Genomic DNA, 18,155 nt, shown 5'->3' with positions numbered 1-18,155 from the left:
TTAGGAAAGTGACACAGGTTGCAGAGTCTCTGAATCGCTTGGGAGTGCAGCCACTGAGCAGGAAGGAGATCTACTGCTCTGAATAGAGAAAGAGCAGGAGGTGCCTGTCACCTGAGAGCAAAACCAAAGCAAAAGGTCATCGGTCAACTGATGTACTTGATTAATCAGGCAATTTATAAAAGGTATGAACCAGCTTCCCCCCTCAGTGGAGTGTTTCTGGGAATAACAGTCAAGGAAAATGCTACATCTGAAAAATAGCTCTTGTTGGATACTGGGTAACTGGGGTAAGAAAAATTCTGTTCAGAGGAAGTAACCAGAAAAAGGCTCTTAGCTGCACACGTAGGCTCCATGGATGAGGGCTCCTCTATCACAGCTTCAGGACTTTGACAGCCTGACTCACCAGTTTTTTGGGCAGAACAAGAAAGATGGTAAACCAACGAATGGACTGCCAAGGAAAGCTAGAAATGACAAGCTTATCTGGCCACATAAAGGACAATTTTTAAGGCTGTAGCTCATGTAGTGTTTTATGCAGCTCAGATATAACAGAAGAGTGAATGATCCATGTCAATAAGCAAAGAAAGGAAACTTGCTCCTAACTCCCCTTTATCTCAGATCCTAGGTTTTCAAATAAAGGTTTGTGCCTTATTTCTGGTACACAGAATTCTGAAACTCTCGGAATTTTATATCCTTTTATTTCTCATGTGTCATTTTAAAGCTGAGAGGGTGGAGCTCCTTTGTGATGCCCCTCCTCTCTGAATCCGAAACTGTACATCCACAAGCAAGCACTTGGTGGGATGCAGTCATTTTGCACAAGTAGTAGCAGATGTTGCCCACCTGGTAAAACTGCATGTGCTTGTCGAGAAAAGGCTTCAGAAACAGGAGGCAGAAATGGTACAACTGGGATGACATCCTGCAACTAAGTAACTGTGACATAACACAAATTCTCCGTGGAATCTCAGACTGTGAGGCTGCAAGAAGGGAATTTAAACCGAGAAAGTGAGGAGCAGCATGCAAGAAAGTGTTCACAATTTGAGAGTACAATTCCATTTGAAGGGCAGTATGCTACTAGACTCTGTTTTGTTTGTTTTAAATATACTATGTTTTTCAATGACATTGAAAATTTTTTGATCGCGCAGCATAATAATAGGAAAATTAACACTACGACGGTCATCTGCATACACAGAGGCCCCATCATCCAAGCACGCAATCAGGGAAATGATGCGAAATCCTTCATGGAATAACAGCAAATCACGGGCAGGCACCTTCTTCCTTGTACATACAGCGACCTGCTTCCTCGGTAAAAGCCATGCCAGTCCGGTGCCCCATCAGAAGAACAAAAGCTTGCTGTAAATCCCTTTTTGCAGAAGCCTTTGGTCCGTTTATAACCAAGTGTTTCCAGAGCGGGAACGCTCGGGACCTCCAGCGCGGCCCTCGCGGCGCTACCTCGGCGACTCCTCCGCGCCGCGGGGGGCGCTGTGCGCGCGGCCCCGCTCGCCTCACGTAGCTCCGCCGGCGCATCCCCCGGCCCGACACGCGGTCAGGAAGTCGGGCGGCCCCGCTCCTCCTCCACCTCCTCGTCTTCCTCCTCCTCGTCTTCCTCCATTCTCCTCCTCCTCCTCCGTCCACGCCCCGCCCTCTCTCAGCCAATCACCGCGCCAGCTTTCGGCCCCGGCGCGTCTCCTGCCCCCTTAGGGCAGCGCCGGGGCTCCCGATTGGCTGCGGGGCCGAGCCGCGCGGCGGGAGCGGTGCCGAGCGCGGGGCGCGCTCCCGGGCAGCGCGGCGGGAGCGCGCCTACGGGGGGCTGCACCTGCGGCCGCCGCGGGGCGGGGCGGGGCGGGAGCGCGGGCGGGCGGCCGGCGAGCGCGGAAATGCCGAGGCGGCGGCGGCGGCCAGGGCAGGGCAGGTAACCCTGGGTGCCGGTAGGCATCCTCCCCTCCGTGCCCGCCCCCAGTGCCGGGAGCCTCGCCCCGGCGGCCGCGCCTCCGCCCCGGGATACCTCCGCACCTGGGACGCGCCCGCCGCCGGGAGGATGGCACAGCCCGCGGCGGAGGAGGCGTGTGGCTGCGCCGCCGCCGCCGCACCGGGAGACGACGGCGAGGAGATGAACGGCAGGAAGGTGGCTCTGATCACCGGCATCACCGGACAGGTATCGGCGGGGGCTCCCCTCGTTTACGTGCCCTACCGGCGGCGGAGGGAGAGGGAGAAGGGACGGGAAGGACTCGCCCCGAGGAGCCCGCGGGCAGCCGTGACTGGGGCCGGGCGTGGGAGAGGGGCGGCGGAGGGCTCGGCGTGGGTCTGCCCGGCGCCCTCGCTGCCGGGCCCCGGGACATATCCCCGCGGGTGCGTTCCCAGCCCGGTGCCCGCTTCCCTTCACCGGTGGTGCCGCCAGTTCCGCGCCGGGCTGGAGCTCCCTCTGACAGCCCCAGGCTGGCTCAGAGGCGGACAGACCACCTCGTGGGCAGGGCTTGTCTGCCCCGGGGGTCTGTAATGTTCTTCAGCTGGTGTGAACGAGATGGGGTGCAGTGCTTTTATGTCTCGTGTCTGGACTGTCTTGTAGTAGCCTGTACCAGGAATTCTTGAGAAATCAGCTAAACCTGTACACAGATGAGGTGTTGAAGTGAGCATCGCTGAGAAAGGAGCCGCACCTAGGAGAAACAGTACAAGGAGCCGGTGTTGGGACTCTGACGGCATGCAGTGGGGAAGGTACCAGTGCAGGTGTGAGGTGGCCAGCGTTGGTTGTGACCTGAGCAGGCTTGTCACTCAGAAGGGGTGTTTGTCGCTTGTCACTGTGACACACTGGGCAGCCATGCATTTACAGTCAGTAGCTGCTTTATACTGAAACCTGAATGGATGACAAAAGTGTTTCCCCAGGCCGCTCACTTTGTATTCGTGTACGTTCATTGCAGTGTCCAATTTTTTTGGCTATATTACTCATAGGGATAATGATGCTCTCAGAGTCCTGCTGCTTTGAGCAGAAGGTGCAGGAGAAAGATGGCATGGAAAGAGAAAGAAATCAGAGTTTCCCTTGGAGCAACTTCTGCATGATGAAAAAAGTTATGATGGTGGTGAGTTTTAACCTGGTGAGGTGTGCAGGAGGGTTGATGTATGCAGTTTGTGGGTTGTGCTGCTAACCTTCCAGTAGGCAGCTGGGATAGTTGGTTGGACTGTTTGTGCAAACAGAGATCTGCGTTGGTCTGTCTTTGCTGGCAAGTGGGTGCTAAATGAAAAGTTGTCCTGGACATGCTTACTCATAATGGAAGAACATCTTATTTGCAATGTAGATACCTCCCACTACCTGGAAAAATTTGCTCTCCTTTCACATTGCTTATCTCCAGGAACATGCTGGGTACTGAAGGAGTTCTGCTTGGAGGGTGTATCTCCTGTGATTGGTATAACTTGTTAAGTAAGTAATGTATAGTAGCCATTAAGGCTCATTTTGAAATCCCAGTGGAACAGCATTTTTTCTTTATGGCTTGCATTTAGTCAGTGGTGGCTTCATACATGGAAGAACTTCTTCCCCTTCAACTGTGACTTGTTCTGGTGTGTTTGTAGATCCACTGCAAGGTGCTGGTGTAGATTGTCGAGAAGTCCATGAGCACTGTTACAAAGTACATGTCAAAACAAACATCTTGCTCTTTTACACTGTGACTCTCAATGCTGTCTCTCTTTTTATTTTATAGTGGAAGAACCAGTGGGTTCTTTGTGAGGGAGTAAATCCAGAGACTAGCTTTTCATCTGCTATCTGAGAGAGCCTGCACTGTGCTTTGAACATTCACCTGCTGCTTGTGTTTCATCTCATTATGACTGGTCTCGTGTGTTCCTGCCACACTTTCTGGTCCATGCTCTTCCCATGGATTAGCAGTTGCCATAGCAGGCTGAGGAGAACCCTTCAAGTGGGTGTCAGACAAGGACACATAGCTATGTCTGAAAAGAGGAAAAACTAATAATCTCTTTGTACTAACACTTTTGCTTGATGTTTGTTTCTAGCAAGAGCACAGTCAGAGCTTTCCCAAGGACTCCTTTGGTGCTGTGTGAAAAGTCATCCAGGTTGTTGGCAGAAGTACGTTTTTCTTCATCAAAGATAGTAAGTTAGAGGCCTGTAGCTACAACACCATGATTCTTCCAGTATTGTGTTCTCTATATTACTTTGTCTGTTTTCAAAGTAGTTCTTCCTTCTTAGCTTAACTTTTGCCAGTCATATTACTTATCATTAGAACACGTGGAGAACCAGAGCTAGGGAAGGCCTCTGTTGGGGCCCTGAAGTTCTCCATAATTTTGATATCTGCCACCAGGATTCCTGGTCCATCTATGTTTTTAGATGAATTTTAAAGGAAGTCACTATACTACTTGTTCCTTACCCTTCTTTGAAGAGGCCTTACCCAGAAATAGGAGACTTGGATTTTGTTTACTATGTGGGAATGGCAGACTTGCATCTCCCTGTCCCCGAAGAAGCAGTGCAAGATGTTTTTAAACTTAGTTACCATGTGTAAAATGTACAAATATGCTGAAGTGGAATCTAGAGCTCAAGTTTTGTCTTTCCCAGGCAATTATTTTAACCACTGGTCTAAAGAGTATTGGTCTGTTTCACATTCTTCCTTTAACTGGTGCTCTTTCAAGGTGCGAGATTAAAGGCTTGAATCTCTTCAGACTGAAGCTTGTGTAGAACAGAATTGGATGGTAAACTCCCCTTGCTTAAACTGTGCCTTTCTGCTACAGCAAAAAGTGAGCTGGCACAGTTGTATTGTATAAGGAACCTACTTTTGTTTGTATGTGGCTACTGTCCTCTGAAAGTGCTTTCTGAAGTAATGCCCTGTAGGGCCTGGCACAGGTAATTATTGAGCTGGATATGGACCACAACAGTTTTGGACAATTATGGGGTAGGCCTTTGGTTGTTAGAGTACTCTTGGGCCAAGTGAGGTGCTGCTTGAACTGTAGCAGCCCTTCCTGAGTTGAAATGATGCCACAGCAAGCGTGCTTAATCATAGTGTAGAAATCAGACAACTCATTACTTTCCAGAATTTTTGTGTAACCGTGAACATGTGGAATGTTCATCTTTTCCACTGATAAAAGTTGGGGTTTTCTTTCTAGGATGGAGAAAGAGTTGAGCTCAGATAGTTATACTTTGATAATGGAGCAATTGACTGACAATGAAGCTTTTAACTGAAGCATAGCATAGAGATATGGCACAACTGAAACTTCTGATTAAGGGGTTTTTAGTGGGGTTCATGAGACTTTACACCATGCCAGAGAAAGATGGGCTGTCTGCACAAGTTCTTCTGTTTAGTGAGAGACTGGAGGCATGTGCCATTTGCCAGCTTAACTGCACCAGTAAATGAAGTCAGTTCTGACTTGCTTTTCTTCTAGATAGAAGACATTTAGAGGACAGGTATCTGCAAGGGTGAATATGTTACTGATAGGAAGGTAAGTTTGACCTTTGGCCAAATAAGAGGAGGAGTTTGCTGTATGCATGGTGAAGCCACAAAGGAGAGCAAATTTCATGATTGTATAATCAGGACTTAAGTGGTATTCTGGCTCCAAGGGCCAAACCTTAGTTTCTATTAGATCAAAGCAGATGTATCAACCTCTAAAAATTTTGCATTTGGAGTTATGGTGAAATCAGTATCATTCTACCACTTGCATTGCAGATAAGAGACTAAGCGTGTAGGCAGTGGTGTTATATACTCCTTTTGCAATATTGAGATTTATCTTTCTAACACTATAGCAGTGGGATGAACCACATTTCAGTGTTTTGCTAGAATGACTTTGAGTGAAGCAGTTGCTGTGGTTAGATGAATGAAACATTTCTGAAATGTCACATAGGTATTGGTCTGCTGGCAGACTACTTGTGACTAATGCATAGCACTTTTTTCTTCATTTAAAGAGAAGTATTTTAAATAGTCCTGTTGCATGTGTTTAAATGAAGATGCTTTTTAAAAGAATCTCAAACAGCTTGAATATGACTCTTAAATTAAGAGTATTTTCACAATGCAAAAAAAACATGCTGGACTTTTCAAACCTTGGTAATTCGAAGAGTTACTCTGTAAAAATGGTAGTTTTGAATTAAATATTAGTAGTACTACCATAATTGTAGGTATGCAAACATGGTTTGTTGCTTATATCAGGAAGCTGCTAAAGGAGTACTTTTTAAAAACATTGTTTTCTAGATAGATACTTGTGGCTAAGTATCTGTTAAAATTCCATTTAAATTTCTATCCAGAATATCTGATTGCACTGCAGTCAGTCAGATTTTTTCTTATACTGATACTCGTAGAAGTATTTAGATATTTGACTTCTCGGGGAATTACCAAGAAATAATCTGTCTGAGCCTAACTATGTTGATGTTTCTACTTTTCCCACTTGTCCCTTGGATTATGAGCAGTAAATAATATTTATTTGCATCTGGTGTTTTTCTAGGAGAGACAGTAAGATAGTCAGCAGGCACTTCAAAGCTCAGTTTTATGTGAAGCAATGCATTAGAGCTCAGTGTCAGTATATGTCCTGAGGCTACTGCAAACTGTAGATGAAGGGAGCAGTTGAGTCTCTGCCTTGTGAGAGTTCTTACAGCAGCAATACTAGCCCCAGCCTCTGCTTCTTTGCCTGAAGTTCTGTCAAATACTTTGTATTTGACAGAGTATTTGTATTTGACTCAGCAAAACTTAAGCACTTAGCAAAACTTAAGACAGCAGCCTCAGAACTTTCAACCAAGCCTGGAGAGAGCCTAAAGTGTGGGGTCTGCCTTTCTTTTGTATCAGAAGTTCAGTTGCTTACAGCCTTTGCTATTCGTCCAACACACCAAACCCCTATACATGTGTGCTGCAAGTTTCATGCCACAGTTACAGTTCATAGTTTGAGAAAGGTTAACTGTATCAAGAGAGGGGGCAAAAAAGATACTGAGAAATCAAGATTTAATGTTGTAAACTGAAGTCAAGTTGTTCAGTTTGGTTGTTTTTCTTTTAAATTTGGCTGTTGAGATGAAACTGAGCAAGACAGACTCAGTGGGGCAAAGTACAGTAATAACAGAACATGAGTCATTACTCAGTATTAAAAAAAAACCTGAAATGAATAGCTGGTTTAAAGTCATATACTATTAAACTCTTTGATACGCTGTGGCTAAAATAAAATAAATGTTACTTGGAGAGGAGTCGTAGAGGAAACAGTTAATGTTTTTGAAACCTTCTTTCAGTATTGTGATCAAATGGTGAGGTGGGAATCTGTGTCACTGGAGAATGTGTATATACCTGAAAAACAGATGTAGAGAAACATTATATCCTGTTGTACCAGAGACAGGATGTTGGTTTGCCAGAAGAAGGATAAAATTGAAGGGGTTGGTTTCTTGCATTGAAATAGGAGGATAATCTTTGCTGAAACTGGCTAAAGGTAAATATTAGCATTGCTGTCTTCTCATTAAAACAAATAGTCTTGGTTTCTGAGTAAAGCTAAATATTAGTATTGCTACCTGTTCATTTAAACAAATATTGTCTTGGTTGGCTCTTGGGAGCCAAGTACTCTATTTCAGTTTCTGTCTCTTAAGTAGCCGAGAGTTGTCTTGAATGAGGATTTTATGTGGATTTGAACATCCTTATCATAGTTTGGGGATGCAGAGATGTAGGAGTACTGAATTTGGCCACAAACCTAAATGCAAGAAACTTCTTTTGAACTTGTGAGGGTAAACTTATTTTGGGGTGGTTTTTATTGGATTGTTTTGTTTTAAATGATGAGGCTATTGAGCACTGGAAGAAACTGCCTATAGAAGTTGAGTGTCTGTCACTGGAGGTACCCAAGTCAAACTGGACACGGCCCTAAGCAACCTGCAGTAGCTGACCCTGTCTTCAGCAAGGATCTTGAACTACACAGAAGTCCCTTTCAATATAAGGTTGTATGATATCGTGACCATGTCATAGGCTTGGAAGTGGAATAGCTGCAGTTTATGACAAGATAGCATAACGGGCTTGTTGAAAATAATTTGCAGCAAATGAATAGTGGCTCTGGTATGAAACTTAAGCTTTTATAAAGTATAATTCCAGGTATTTTTCCTTTACAGGATATAAATAAGAAGTGCTGCTATTGATTGTCATGCAAAACTCTTGAGAAAAAGGTATTTTACTCAGTATAAAATAGTATAACAAATAGTAAAATGGGACACTAGAATATTTTCTGAAAACAGAGATCCTATTTATACAAAGATGCCTGTATTTTGATTGCCTTGACTCCCTTTTGGAAAGAGGAGGGCTATTAGGTTGACAAATTCAACTTCTGCATTAATAACCGTCTGTAAATGAATGATTGAATCGAGTATTCAATTTACTCTTCCATGTGGCTTTATGCTCTACACCAGTATGTGCAGATTGACAGGGCTTTTGTCTTCTAGAACTGGGAGATCTGGATCTTGGTTGCTCTCTGTGCCTGCCTGGGGGAGCCCATCTGTATTCCATTGCCTTTCAGAATAATGCAATTAGTGATGGCATTTGAACATAAGTTACCTAGAAGATACTCACAATAAAAAGTATCGCTGACACAGGATTAGTTCACGCGTGCCTTGATGTATTAACTTCGTTTTTTTTTTCCACCTTTGTGCAACTTTGCTTAGTGTTTGTGACTGCCAGTGAAGTCTGTTTTTTAGTTATATACTGGAGAGGAAAGTTCTGGTAGCAGAACTCAGCTAGCAGGCTTTCAGTTTGAGGACCAGTTCAGGCAGTCTTGATTCCTTGTGTTTGAACATGATGTTTGCAGGATGTGGATCAAAAAACATTGAGAACAGTGAATGAATCATAGCATGTATACTGTTGTGTGTACCTGTTGTGAACACATAAAATACTGAAAGTATTCCTGGAAAAAGAATGTGCTGAAGTTCATGTTAATGGTGCTGACTTAGGAAACAAATCTACACCTGGTAACCAAATAGGGTTTGGGAAGATTGCTTCCTCCAGGCAGTATTTCTCATGACATTTTCTGATGCTGTAGTTAGAGGGCTATTTGCCACTACTGCCTGGACTGACAGTCCAGGAGAGCAGAATATCCCATTGCCAGCGGCACGCAGCTTGTTTAATCTTTAATTGTTTTGGGATTTTTAAATTTAATTAAGACTGAGGACTGCTGGCATAGACAGAACGTGTATTTCTTTATTCCCTAAAGTTTTAAAGAGCTGAAGCCTCCTCTTCTCTGTGTACCTGCTGCCAATCCAATCTGAATAGAGAATTCTTGTAAAAATATTTTCCCTGTGACTTGATCTTCTACCACTAAATTTTGGTCTTTTTTCCCCCTCTCTGATTATCTCTTTCAGGTCCTTTTGTCTGTTCATCTTTCTGCACAAGGGAGTCGATTTCTTAGAAAATAGATAGCTATGCAGAAGGGCAAGGAAAAATGGAGTACTTGAACCTGCTGATGGCCTATGTGAGAAACACATCAAAAACTACTGCTGTGATCCCTATAAGTAATAAATAAAAGGTTGAATAAAAGGCTTTTCAGTGCAGCTGTGATACTGGTGTTCATCCTAGTGGTGCTTCCTGTTGCTCACACCTTGTATTTGAGGACTACCAAGGCTGGATTTCGTTGCACTTAGCTTTGCTTTCATTCAGTCTGGGATGCAGGAAGTTCTTTCTTTCTCTTGGCAATTCCTAGCAACCTTATCCCAACTTCTTCAGACTTCTGGGTCTGGAGTAGAGTCCTGATTAAGTGACTTCTTACGAGCTTGTCATCTCAGTTTCTCCTACACTGTCACAGCACAACTGAGGCTTATTTTGGAAAGCACGACTTCCTTGAAGAACTGGGTGGATGACAGCACAAGAGCAAGGCGGCAGCGTGGTTGATGTCCAGCTTCCTGTTTTACAGGTGTATGTTCTCTCTTGCTCTAAATCTCTTCTTGCTTCTTTGGTTGCTTTTTAGCCAAGTGAACAAAATAAAAAGATTTTCTTTCTCTTTAATATTTTTGTCACCTCTTGCCTCTTTCATATGAATCCACTGATTGTTTTTTCAGAACCTCTGCTAAGGAATTCTTTTGGGTCATATGTATGTGATCTGGGGGTTGCAGATATAAATCCAAAACTTTAATTTAAGCAAAACTATAGAAGGTGAGGTGAGAGTGGAATTCTCTCCAGTTTCCTGTTCATATTACTGGAAAGTCCTTATGGCTTGTTCCTTTTGAGGGTGTTCACAGGCTTTACAACCTAAATCCACAATGAAGCTTTTGTAAAGCCTGCCAAACAAATTGATCTGAACTGGCTTATCTTTTGTCACCTGTGCTTTTCCCATGTGTTAAGCAACTGAACTTCCTCATATGCCACTTGAATGTTGTAACAATTTTAATTTAGTCACAAATACACACAAATCGGTATATCCTAGGCAGGCTTCATTCTTCAGGAGTATTTCTTGTTAAAGTCACATTCTTTGTTTTTTTGGTTTTTTTTTATTAATGGGAAACATGAATTTTTCCTTGTAACTGTCATCTGACAGTAAGCTAATTAAGTCTAAAAACACATCCATTGACTTTGATGTGGTTGCAGTTAGTTCAGGGATAAGTTCCATTGAAGGATATTAGATACTGTGTATCCTGAGACAGCTCCATTTTGATGAATAACTGTACGTTTGCATTGTGCAGTCAAAGTTACTTGTGATATTGTCAGCTACTTCATTACAATTCTCAGCTAAGCACACTGGTCCAACAGGTATGTCAGCTGCAAAGATGTGCTTGCCTTGGACGTGGAATGCCATAGATCTTGGCCTTCTGCAAGGAGTATCCAAGCAGATAAACCAGCATGTGCTGCATTTGCCAGGCTGGAACCCCTTGGAAATAATAGGAAAAAATGTTTGTTCTAGAAAAATCTGGCTAACCACTAAATGTAGCAAGACATAGTCAAATTTTAGGAAATGTTTATGCAGGGCTTTGTTTCAGCTGTCATTTGACCAATTTACTGTTGCTTGGAAATTCTTAAAGTAGAATTCCTACAGCCTGCGTGGTGAATTCTAATTCAGAAGGAAAAAATTATACCATATTAAGTGTCTAGTGTAGTTCTTTTGCTGTAATGAGAAGATGCCTTGTTTCTGCTGCATACCTGTCACCTGCATAGCTATTAGAGACTTGATTGTTGATTATGCCTCAGGTAAATGGTAACTTCCTGTATAATCACAGGCAGTCTAAGATAGCATGTCACCATACTGCAAAGGAAGGCTTAAACCACCCAACCCCCAGTTTAGAAAACAGTAGACAGTTCTTTTATGTGTATCCTAGGATGTCTGAACCTGTGCCAGAAGTACCTTGAACACGTTTACCTCTTTATAAATGGAAATAAGCTTTTCCCAAGGCTTATAGATTGCTATATATGTCTTGCAGAAAACAAAACCTGAAGTCAAGAAGGAAATACTTTGAATGCTTCTATACATACTACTTTTTTTTTTTTTTTTTCCTTTTTTTCCCTGAGTTTTATATTTCTAGTTTGATCTGCAGTCCCTTCTGTCTGTTACTCTAAGTCTTACTGTAAACTTCTGATGGTGCTATTCTGGCACTGGGTAGCAATATCTGACTGGTTTAGGTTGCTATTTGTCAAATTACAGGCATCCTGTCAGGAGCATGATTATTTTATTTATATTTTTTTCAGCTAGCATTTGCTTGGTCCATGAAGAATCTCTTCAGATGCATTAGCAAAGGGAGGCTTCATTAGTGATACTGTTGATGACCCGTAACTTCCTCTTAATTGATATTTCTCTGTTGAAAGGATAAGAAACAGACGCTGTATCTTTGGCTGCTTATTGTTATCCTTGCTTTTTTTAGCAGTGATATCCTCTCTAACAGCATAAACGTTAGTGTGGAGCAGGTTTGGTTTTGAAAGCTAAAATTTCTGGCTATACTGTCTGGATTTCATACAACTAAATAATTGTGGTTTTGATGTCAGTGTAATTCTTTCCATGATTACACAGTAATAGTCTGTCAGTGTATTCCTGCCAAAATTTAGCATGCCGTTTGCCTCTGAAGTTAAATACTATTAAAATACTACAAGATAAACAGTACAAAAGGCATGCAGAACTTTTCAAGCCTGCATGCAAATTACTGTACTCTTCCATCTTTTAGTTTCTCTTTGAGGCCTCTCTGCTCCATGGGAATGCTTAAAAAGGTACAGCTGAGCAGCTTTGCTGTGGTGCTGATTTGACTGTTACTGGTCAAGCACGGCTCTGCTGAAGCCCAAGCCTGGCCTGTGTGAGCAGACCTTTACAGCCTCTCTGCTAAAAAGTGGTTTTGTTCCCCTCAGTGTTTGCAGTCATACTGGAAGCTGTTCCAGAATCTCACTGGTCTTTGAAAAGCAGTGGGAACTCTGTGGTTGTAGATCTGCAGGCTCAGTAAAATATGTAATTTTATTTTTGAGCGCAAAATAAAGTTGGAAAATTATTCTGGTATGTGAAGGCAAGGAAGTTACAAAAACTAAGGGTTAAACTTTGCTTTATGCCCTTGCAAGTCCATTTTAGGAAAACAGTCATACTTGTAGCTGATCAGAGACTGAAAAAGTTGTAACTGTGTGGATTTGCTTTGTGTGTTTAATTTCTTGTGGCCACCTGATATATATTAAATGTTTCTGTGTTCTTATTGCAGCACTTTATAGTTGAATATATAGTGTAACTGTTTAAGTCCTTTTTCTTCATTTTAAAGTGAGGACTTTTTACTAATTTGAGAGATTTTCATTATTCAAGAATAAAATAAGAATCTTAAGACTGACTGTGTCTCCAATATTACACTTACTGTATCTTCATTGCTATCATCCTTGTGTTTTCATACTCTACTATTTATGCTGGATCACTGTTTAGTCATTTTATAGAACCCATCTTTGTAGAAATGCATTTCTATGCTGCTATTTTTGATTTGTGAAGTCTTGATAGAATTTCAAATAATTTCATTGCCTGTAGCTTTACTTGTTTAAACATTAGGAGAGATCACATTTTTCCTAAAATTGAAGAGCAGCTCAAATGGGGAAATACTGATTGCTAATTCCTTTTAGAGTGCAATTCAACTTCAATGCAAACTCTAAAGTTTTCATTATATTCAAGGGTCTCACATCTGTCTGGTATCTTGACCAGTTAAAGACAAGTGCGACACAGACATGGCAAATTGAAAGCAAATTCAAGACTACAGAAATTCCCTAATGATGCCATGGTTTTGATTTTGATAAACCGAGAGAACTGTACAATGACAGTTTAAGTTATTTTTGGAAGACATTGAAGGTGTGTAAAGTAGAAAATAAGAGTGTGTACATGCATTTGTAATACATTAACTGATGGAGAAGCTGTGTAACAAGTACTTGCAGAGGTGATCATACATCTCACTCTTGACACTGGTTGTGTAGGCTGGGTTTCTCAGAATTACTTTGACTTCAAAATGTGACAGTAGACTTCCACTAATTAGTTGAATCGAATTCATTTCCCTTATACAAGCAGGTGTTGCTGGTGATGGATTCTGTCATCTCAGCTGGGACCCTTCTTGCTTGACCATTTCAACACCTGAGAACATTGACTAGGCAGCTGTTTCAGCGAGTGAGAGCCCAGGCTTGTTTAAGCAAGTGCAGGTGCCTACTTCGGCTTATAGCCACTTCAGTTCACAGCACCTGGCTTCCCTATCTGCTCTGCTGAGTGTGAAAGTGCTTAGGGTGGCTATCTGATGTGACTTACACTTTTATTGTACTGAGTAGCACCTCATCTTGCAATGATGAAGCATTTATTTTATCAAAGCACTTTACAGGATAAACAAAGGTGATATAATTTGGTTACTAGAATTGTTTCTTGTAGTAAAAAAAGCATATTGTGCAGTAAATATGTTTATACCCAGCTAAGGATATGGGGACTGGGTACTTCTACAGTTACTGTAAGCTTGTTGCTTTAGAGTTGATCTGAAGAGGTACAGTGCTCCCAAGTCCCTGCTTGCCTCCTGAGCATCATCTGCACAGCCTCTGTGTTTCTGATCCTCTTTCTGTTTTGAGGGACTGACCAGTGTGTTTCATTTTTCAGTTTGCCTGGCCTCAGTAATGCCTTATGTTGCTTTCATGTGAGTAGTGTGACTTAGATGTTAAGCCAAGTTTCCAGGCAGAAACAGAGTGGTTTTGCTTCTAAAAATTTTGGAGAGTTGGTTATCGGTTCATGGAGACTGTGGTATTTTGGTGTATAGGTGATTGTCCAACTTCCCCTTGTAAAACCTCCCTGTATTTTCTTACAAATGTTGGCAGCTGCTGTATTGTCTCTCTGCTCTGAAGGGCAGGATAAGGCCTGTTCATAGTGCTGGATGGTAAGAAAATTGAAACAAAGAAAACTGAAACAGTGTTCAAAAACCAATTAAGAGCGATTCTTTTGAGGGAAGTTAAAAACTCACATTCCTAGTGAGAGTGTGTGATCTTGTGAGCCATGCAATAAGCTGAGTGAAATGTCCCCAGTTTCATCCAGATCAGTTCTTGACGTTTCAGTGCTGGTGGTTTGGAAGATTTTTATTTTTTTTTCCCTAATTGCTTTCACTAAGAAATAGTTTGATGCTATGAGAGTGGAATTTGCTAATTATTTAACTTTGTGGGTGTGTGTGCAGCTTTCTCTCTCATATGTTTGGGACTGAGGGAAAGATGAAGGGGAGAGTTTATAAATCGACAGAATTTGTCAGATGTATTGCTTTTAAGTGTTTCTAGTTCCACATGTTCTTCTGATTGTCTCAATAAGGAGGCTTTGTTTTAATGTGCGATAAAGAGGAAAAAAATGTAAGAAAGGCCAGGATGAAAAATTTTGTTTCTATCTTCACCGCAGGACTGTATTGCCTTTGTCATTTTGGTTGTGGAGGAAACATAGCTCATAGTTTGTATATGAGTGTGTGGGAATCAGACTGTTAAAATTCAGTGTTTACTTAAATTATCTTACTATTGCAACCAAGACACATTACTGCTTTTCCACACTGAGGCAGTAAAGAGTGTTAGCCTTCTAAGCTAATCTGTAATGTTTCTTGTAATTTTAACTTAATATCAAAATAGAATAAGATTCAGGGTGCTGGCAGTGCCTGAAGATTCAAAACACTGTGAAGAAGTTCTTTTGGGTTGTGATCCCATTCTGTTTGGGGTTTGACTCTGTTTTTTGCTGAAAAGAAGATGCTATTTTATTGCAGGACCTTGAGTAATACATCCCCTAACATGTGTTTGAAGTACTGTGTTTTTCCTGCTTGTTTGGGTCAGATGTGAGTCTTGTGTTAGCCGAAGTGGGGCTTTTAATTTTGTGCATGCACAGGGCTAATCATTGCTTATTTGGTAATGGATTTCTTGCTTGAAGAATCTCAAATGGTGCCTTTTGAAACATAAATCTGTTAATGCTGTTCTGTGCTTAAGCAAAAGGTGGCCAAGTTACGAAGATCTATAGCTATGAAATATGCATTAATAGGCAATTTCTTTGGAATACCTTTAATTCTTGAAGAATGTATGCCAAAACAGAACATCACACATTCTTATTTCTCTGTTTCTTGTGGTCTACCAAGTTTCTGTCTTGTAGTATTTATCAAACTGTCTTTCAAGATGTAGTCCTGTTTGGCATTGATTAGTTCCCAAAACAATTTGCGGATTCTGGATCTCCCTATTTGAAGATCATGTATTAAAACATAGTTGACTCTTGCATTTCACCCAGTGAAAGCAGAAACTACACTCCTGTGGATAGCAGTGAAATAAGCTTGCCTCTGCTGAAGGCCGTTTTTACAGCTGGGTGTTAAAGTCATGAAAACCAAACTGCTGACACAGATTTAATCACAGGGCCACAAGTAGCACTTCTTTGTTTTTGTGTGGCAGTTTCATGGTACTATTAACAGCTGGTTCCTTACAGGTGTTCGTGTACAATAACTCTTATAAGACAACACTTGGTAAGTTTTCAAATTAATCACGTTAATTCCAGGATTAATTTTTGAATAGAGACCTTTTGACTCTTTTTCCTTTTGAGGCTTTTGGTCGTAAAAATCCATATGTTGAAAATGTTCATTACTTTTAATTTTTCAAGTGCGGCCCTGGGTTTGGGGGAAAAGCAGGAAGAAACTGGCTTGCCTGTGATAGTGACAGCCCCACTTTATCTGATGTTGTCAGTCTTGGAAGAAACATGGACCTCTGTTTTACTGCTCTGCCCTTGCTGCTGGGTGGGCAGGACAGTGTATGAGGTGTAGCTGCAGCATTGCTCTCTTTGAGGAAATACCAGGTATGGCAAAACTGTGAAGAAAAGCTGGTAGGCTTCTGTTTCAGACCCTAGTTGAGGGAAACTGTGTGTACTACTAAAGTCTTTTCCCTGTTCTTGCTGGATGTACGTAGGGATGTCTTGTGCTTTTAGCCGAGCAGATGATGGAAGACAGTTCCCCTTGCAGGGCTTTCTGTTTCTTCCCTTTGGGTCTGGTGTGTATGGTGGGGATGGGAGGACATGGAGTGACTGTGTACAGAACAGCTGGAACAGCTTAGGTGGCTATAGTCACTCTTCAGACAGCCTTGAGAAACACCCTTCACGGAGTGAACTGTAAAAGCTGTTGTTCCCTCGTACGGTTATCATTGAGCCTCGTTTTAAAGCCGCTGAGGGCTGGCACGCTGCCTCTACCAGGTAGTGCCAGTGCATGCAATAATACACCAGGACATAATTATCTTGACCTCTGGAGAAACTGAACTGAGAGTAATTTGTTTCAGAAATGAGCAATTTTCTGCATGTGGCTCCTGGCATCTATAAAGCAAACAAGTCAGTGTTCAACTCCAGTTACAACCTCTCTGGGACTGCTGTTGAAACATGGCTAGCAGACGTGGTGTGGTACTGATACACTTCTTTCTTCCTGACCTCTACCTGAGCTTGTTGACATTTGGAAAACGCATATGTGCAATTGATAATGCTTCGATAGGTATTTCAAAATTATATCAGATACTGTAGTATGCATGCACATATATGCATATATATGCATGTATGTAGTATGCATGCAGTATAGGTGCACCTTTGAACAGCTTAGGTAGTGAAGAACTTGATCTGGATTTAGCTGGAAGTTCTTAGTTGGTTTTTAAGAGGTTTTATAGAAGTAATGGCTTAATTAGTAAGGAGACCAGCCTTACAGAACTAACACTCCTAACACTGCTATCTTGTTAATACATTTAGTCACACTTAGTTTGTTAGTTATGAGGTAAAAGGCTGACTAATTCAATGGAAATGTTGAGGAGGTGGGGGGGAACTAGAGACTGAGGAGAAGTTCTAAAGGTAGAGGTTTCTGGTTCTCCTACCTCTAGTTTTGGTGGTTTCAATGGCCTGTCGGCATTGCTGCTGTCACAAGCCCAACTAAATTAAATCCTCAGCTCATGAGAGGTGGTTTTGCATCATCTGTGTCTAGTGTAGTGGTTTAGATTTACCAATTTGAGTTTCCCAGCCAACGCACCAAATAATGTGATGGGTTTTAGTGTTGGCTAAAACCACCAGCACACTTACTCATTTCTTGCTGTGAGATATGGATTAGGAGAAAGGCAAAACAGGCTTAAAACTTAAAAGGTATAAAGAAGCTTTATTAACAGGACTACAAGAATAAGAAGCATTGGAATAAAATTTCCAGAACACCTTTCCTCCCTCTGCCCAACTTTTTCCTTTCCCAACTGACCACGCAGAGGCAAAAACAGGGATGTTAAAGCAGTACCAACTATACAATAGTCTTTCATCAGTTCTTGTAGGGAGAGCAGTTTTCTCTTGTCATGCCATGGAGACTTTTACACAAGAAACAGCTTTCTCATGGCTTTTCATTTCCATGAATAGCAGCCGCCCGGGCAAAAAGTTCTGCATTGTGAAATTTCTCTCATTTTTACAGCCCTCCTAGAGCTGTGGCCATGGGCCATGAACTCATGGAGTATTATTTTAAGGATGAGTTGTTCAAAGGTAAAGGATCTCTTCATCTGTCTCTGTGATCACTTCTGAGAACAGAGGTTTTCTTCTTCTTTCCTTGGGGGCAAAGGGTCTTCATCAGCTCCCATTTCTCTCTCTCTCTGTTCAAGCTTCTCATGGGATCACAGCTACTCCAACATCTGCTTGGCTTCATCAATGGTACCTCTGCTCAGATGTACAGTTTGAATACTTCATCCCCCCATACTCTCTCATGACTTAAAGGAGATATTTCAGTATATAATTGTCCATCTCCATGGTACTACCAAAAGAATATTTCAGCCCCA

At 42.0% G+C, this 18,155-nt stretch overlaps 1 protein-coding gene across 3 annotated transcripts in view; it reads left to right on the top strand.

Annotated features, from left to right (window-relative positions):
* The first annotated feature begins 1,841 nt into the window (after nucleotides 1-1,841).
* GMDS (GDP-mannose 4,6-dehydratase) overlaps nucleotides 1,842-18,155 on the top strand; it is a 410,677-nt gene continuing 394,363 nt past the window's right edge. For 2 of the 3 annotated variants that reach the window (XM_019005675.2, XM_015618377.3), the window contains exon 1: nucleotides 1,842-2,146. In XM_019005675.2, coding sequence (XP_018861220.1) covers nucleotides 2,030-2,146 — 117 coding nt within the window. In that variant the 5' untranslated portion in view covers nucleotides 1,842-2,029. The remainder of the gene's footprint in view (nucleotides 2,147-18,155) is intronic. The other variant, XM_015618378.3, reaches the window with a different exon arrangement.

This window comes from Parus major, chromosome 2, assembly GCF_001522545.3.
Source record: "Parus major isolate Abel chromosome 2, Parus_major1.1, whole genome shotgun sequence".
NCBI classification, from domain to species: Eukaryota; Metazoa; Chordata; class Aves; order Passeriformes; family Paridae; genus Parus; species Parus major.
The sequence above is the reverse complement of the archived record's forward strand: the minus strand, read 5'-3'. Positions and strand labels throughout refer to the sequence as shown.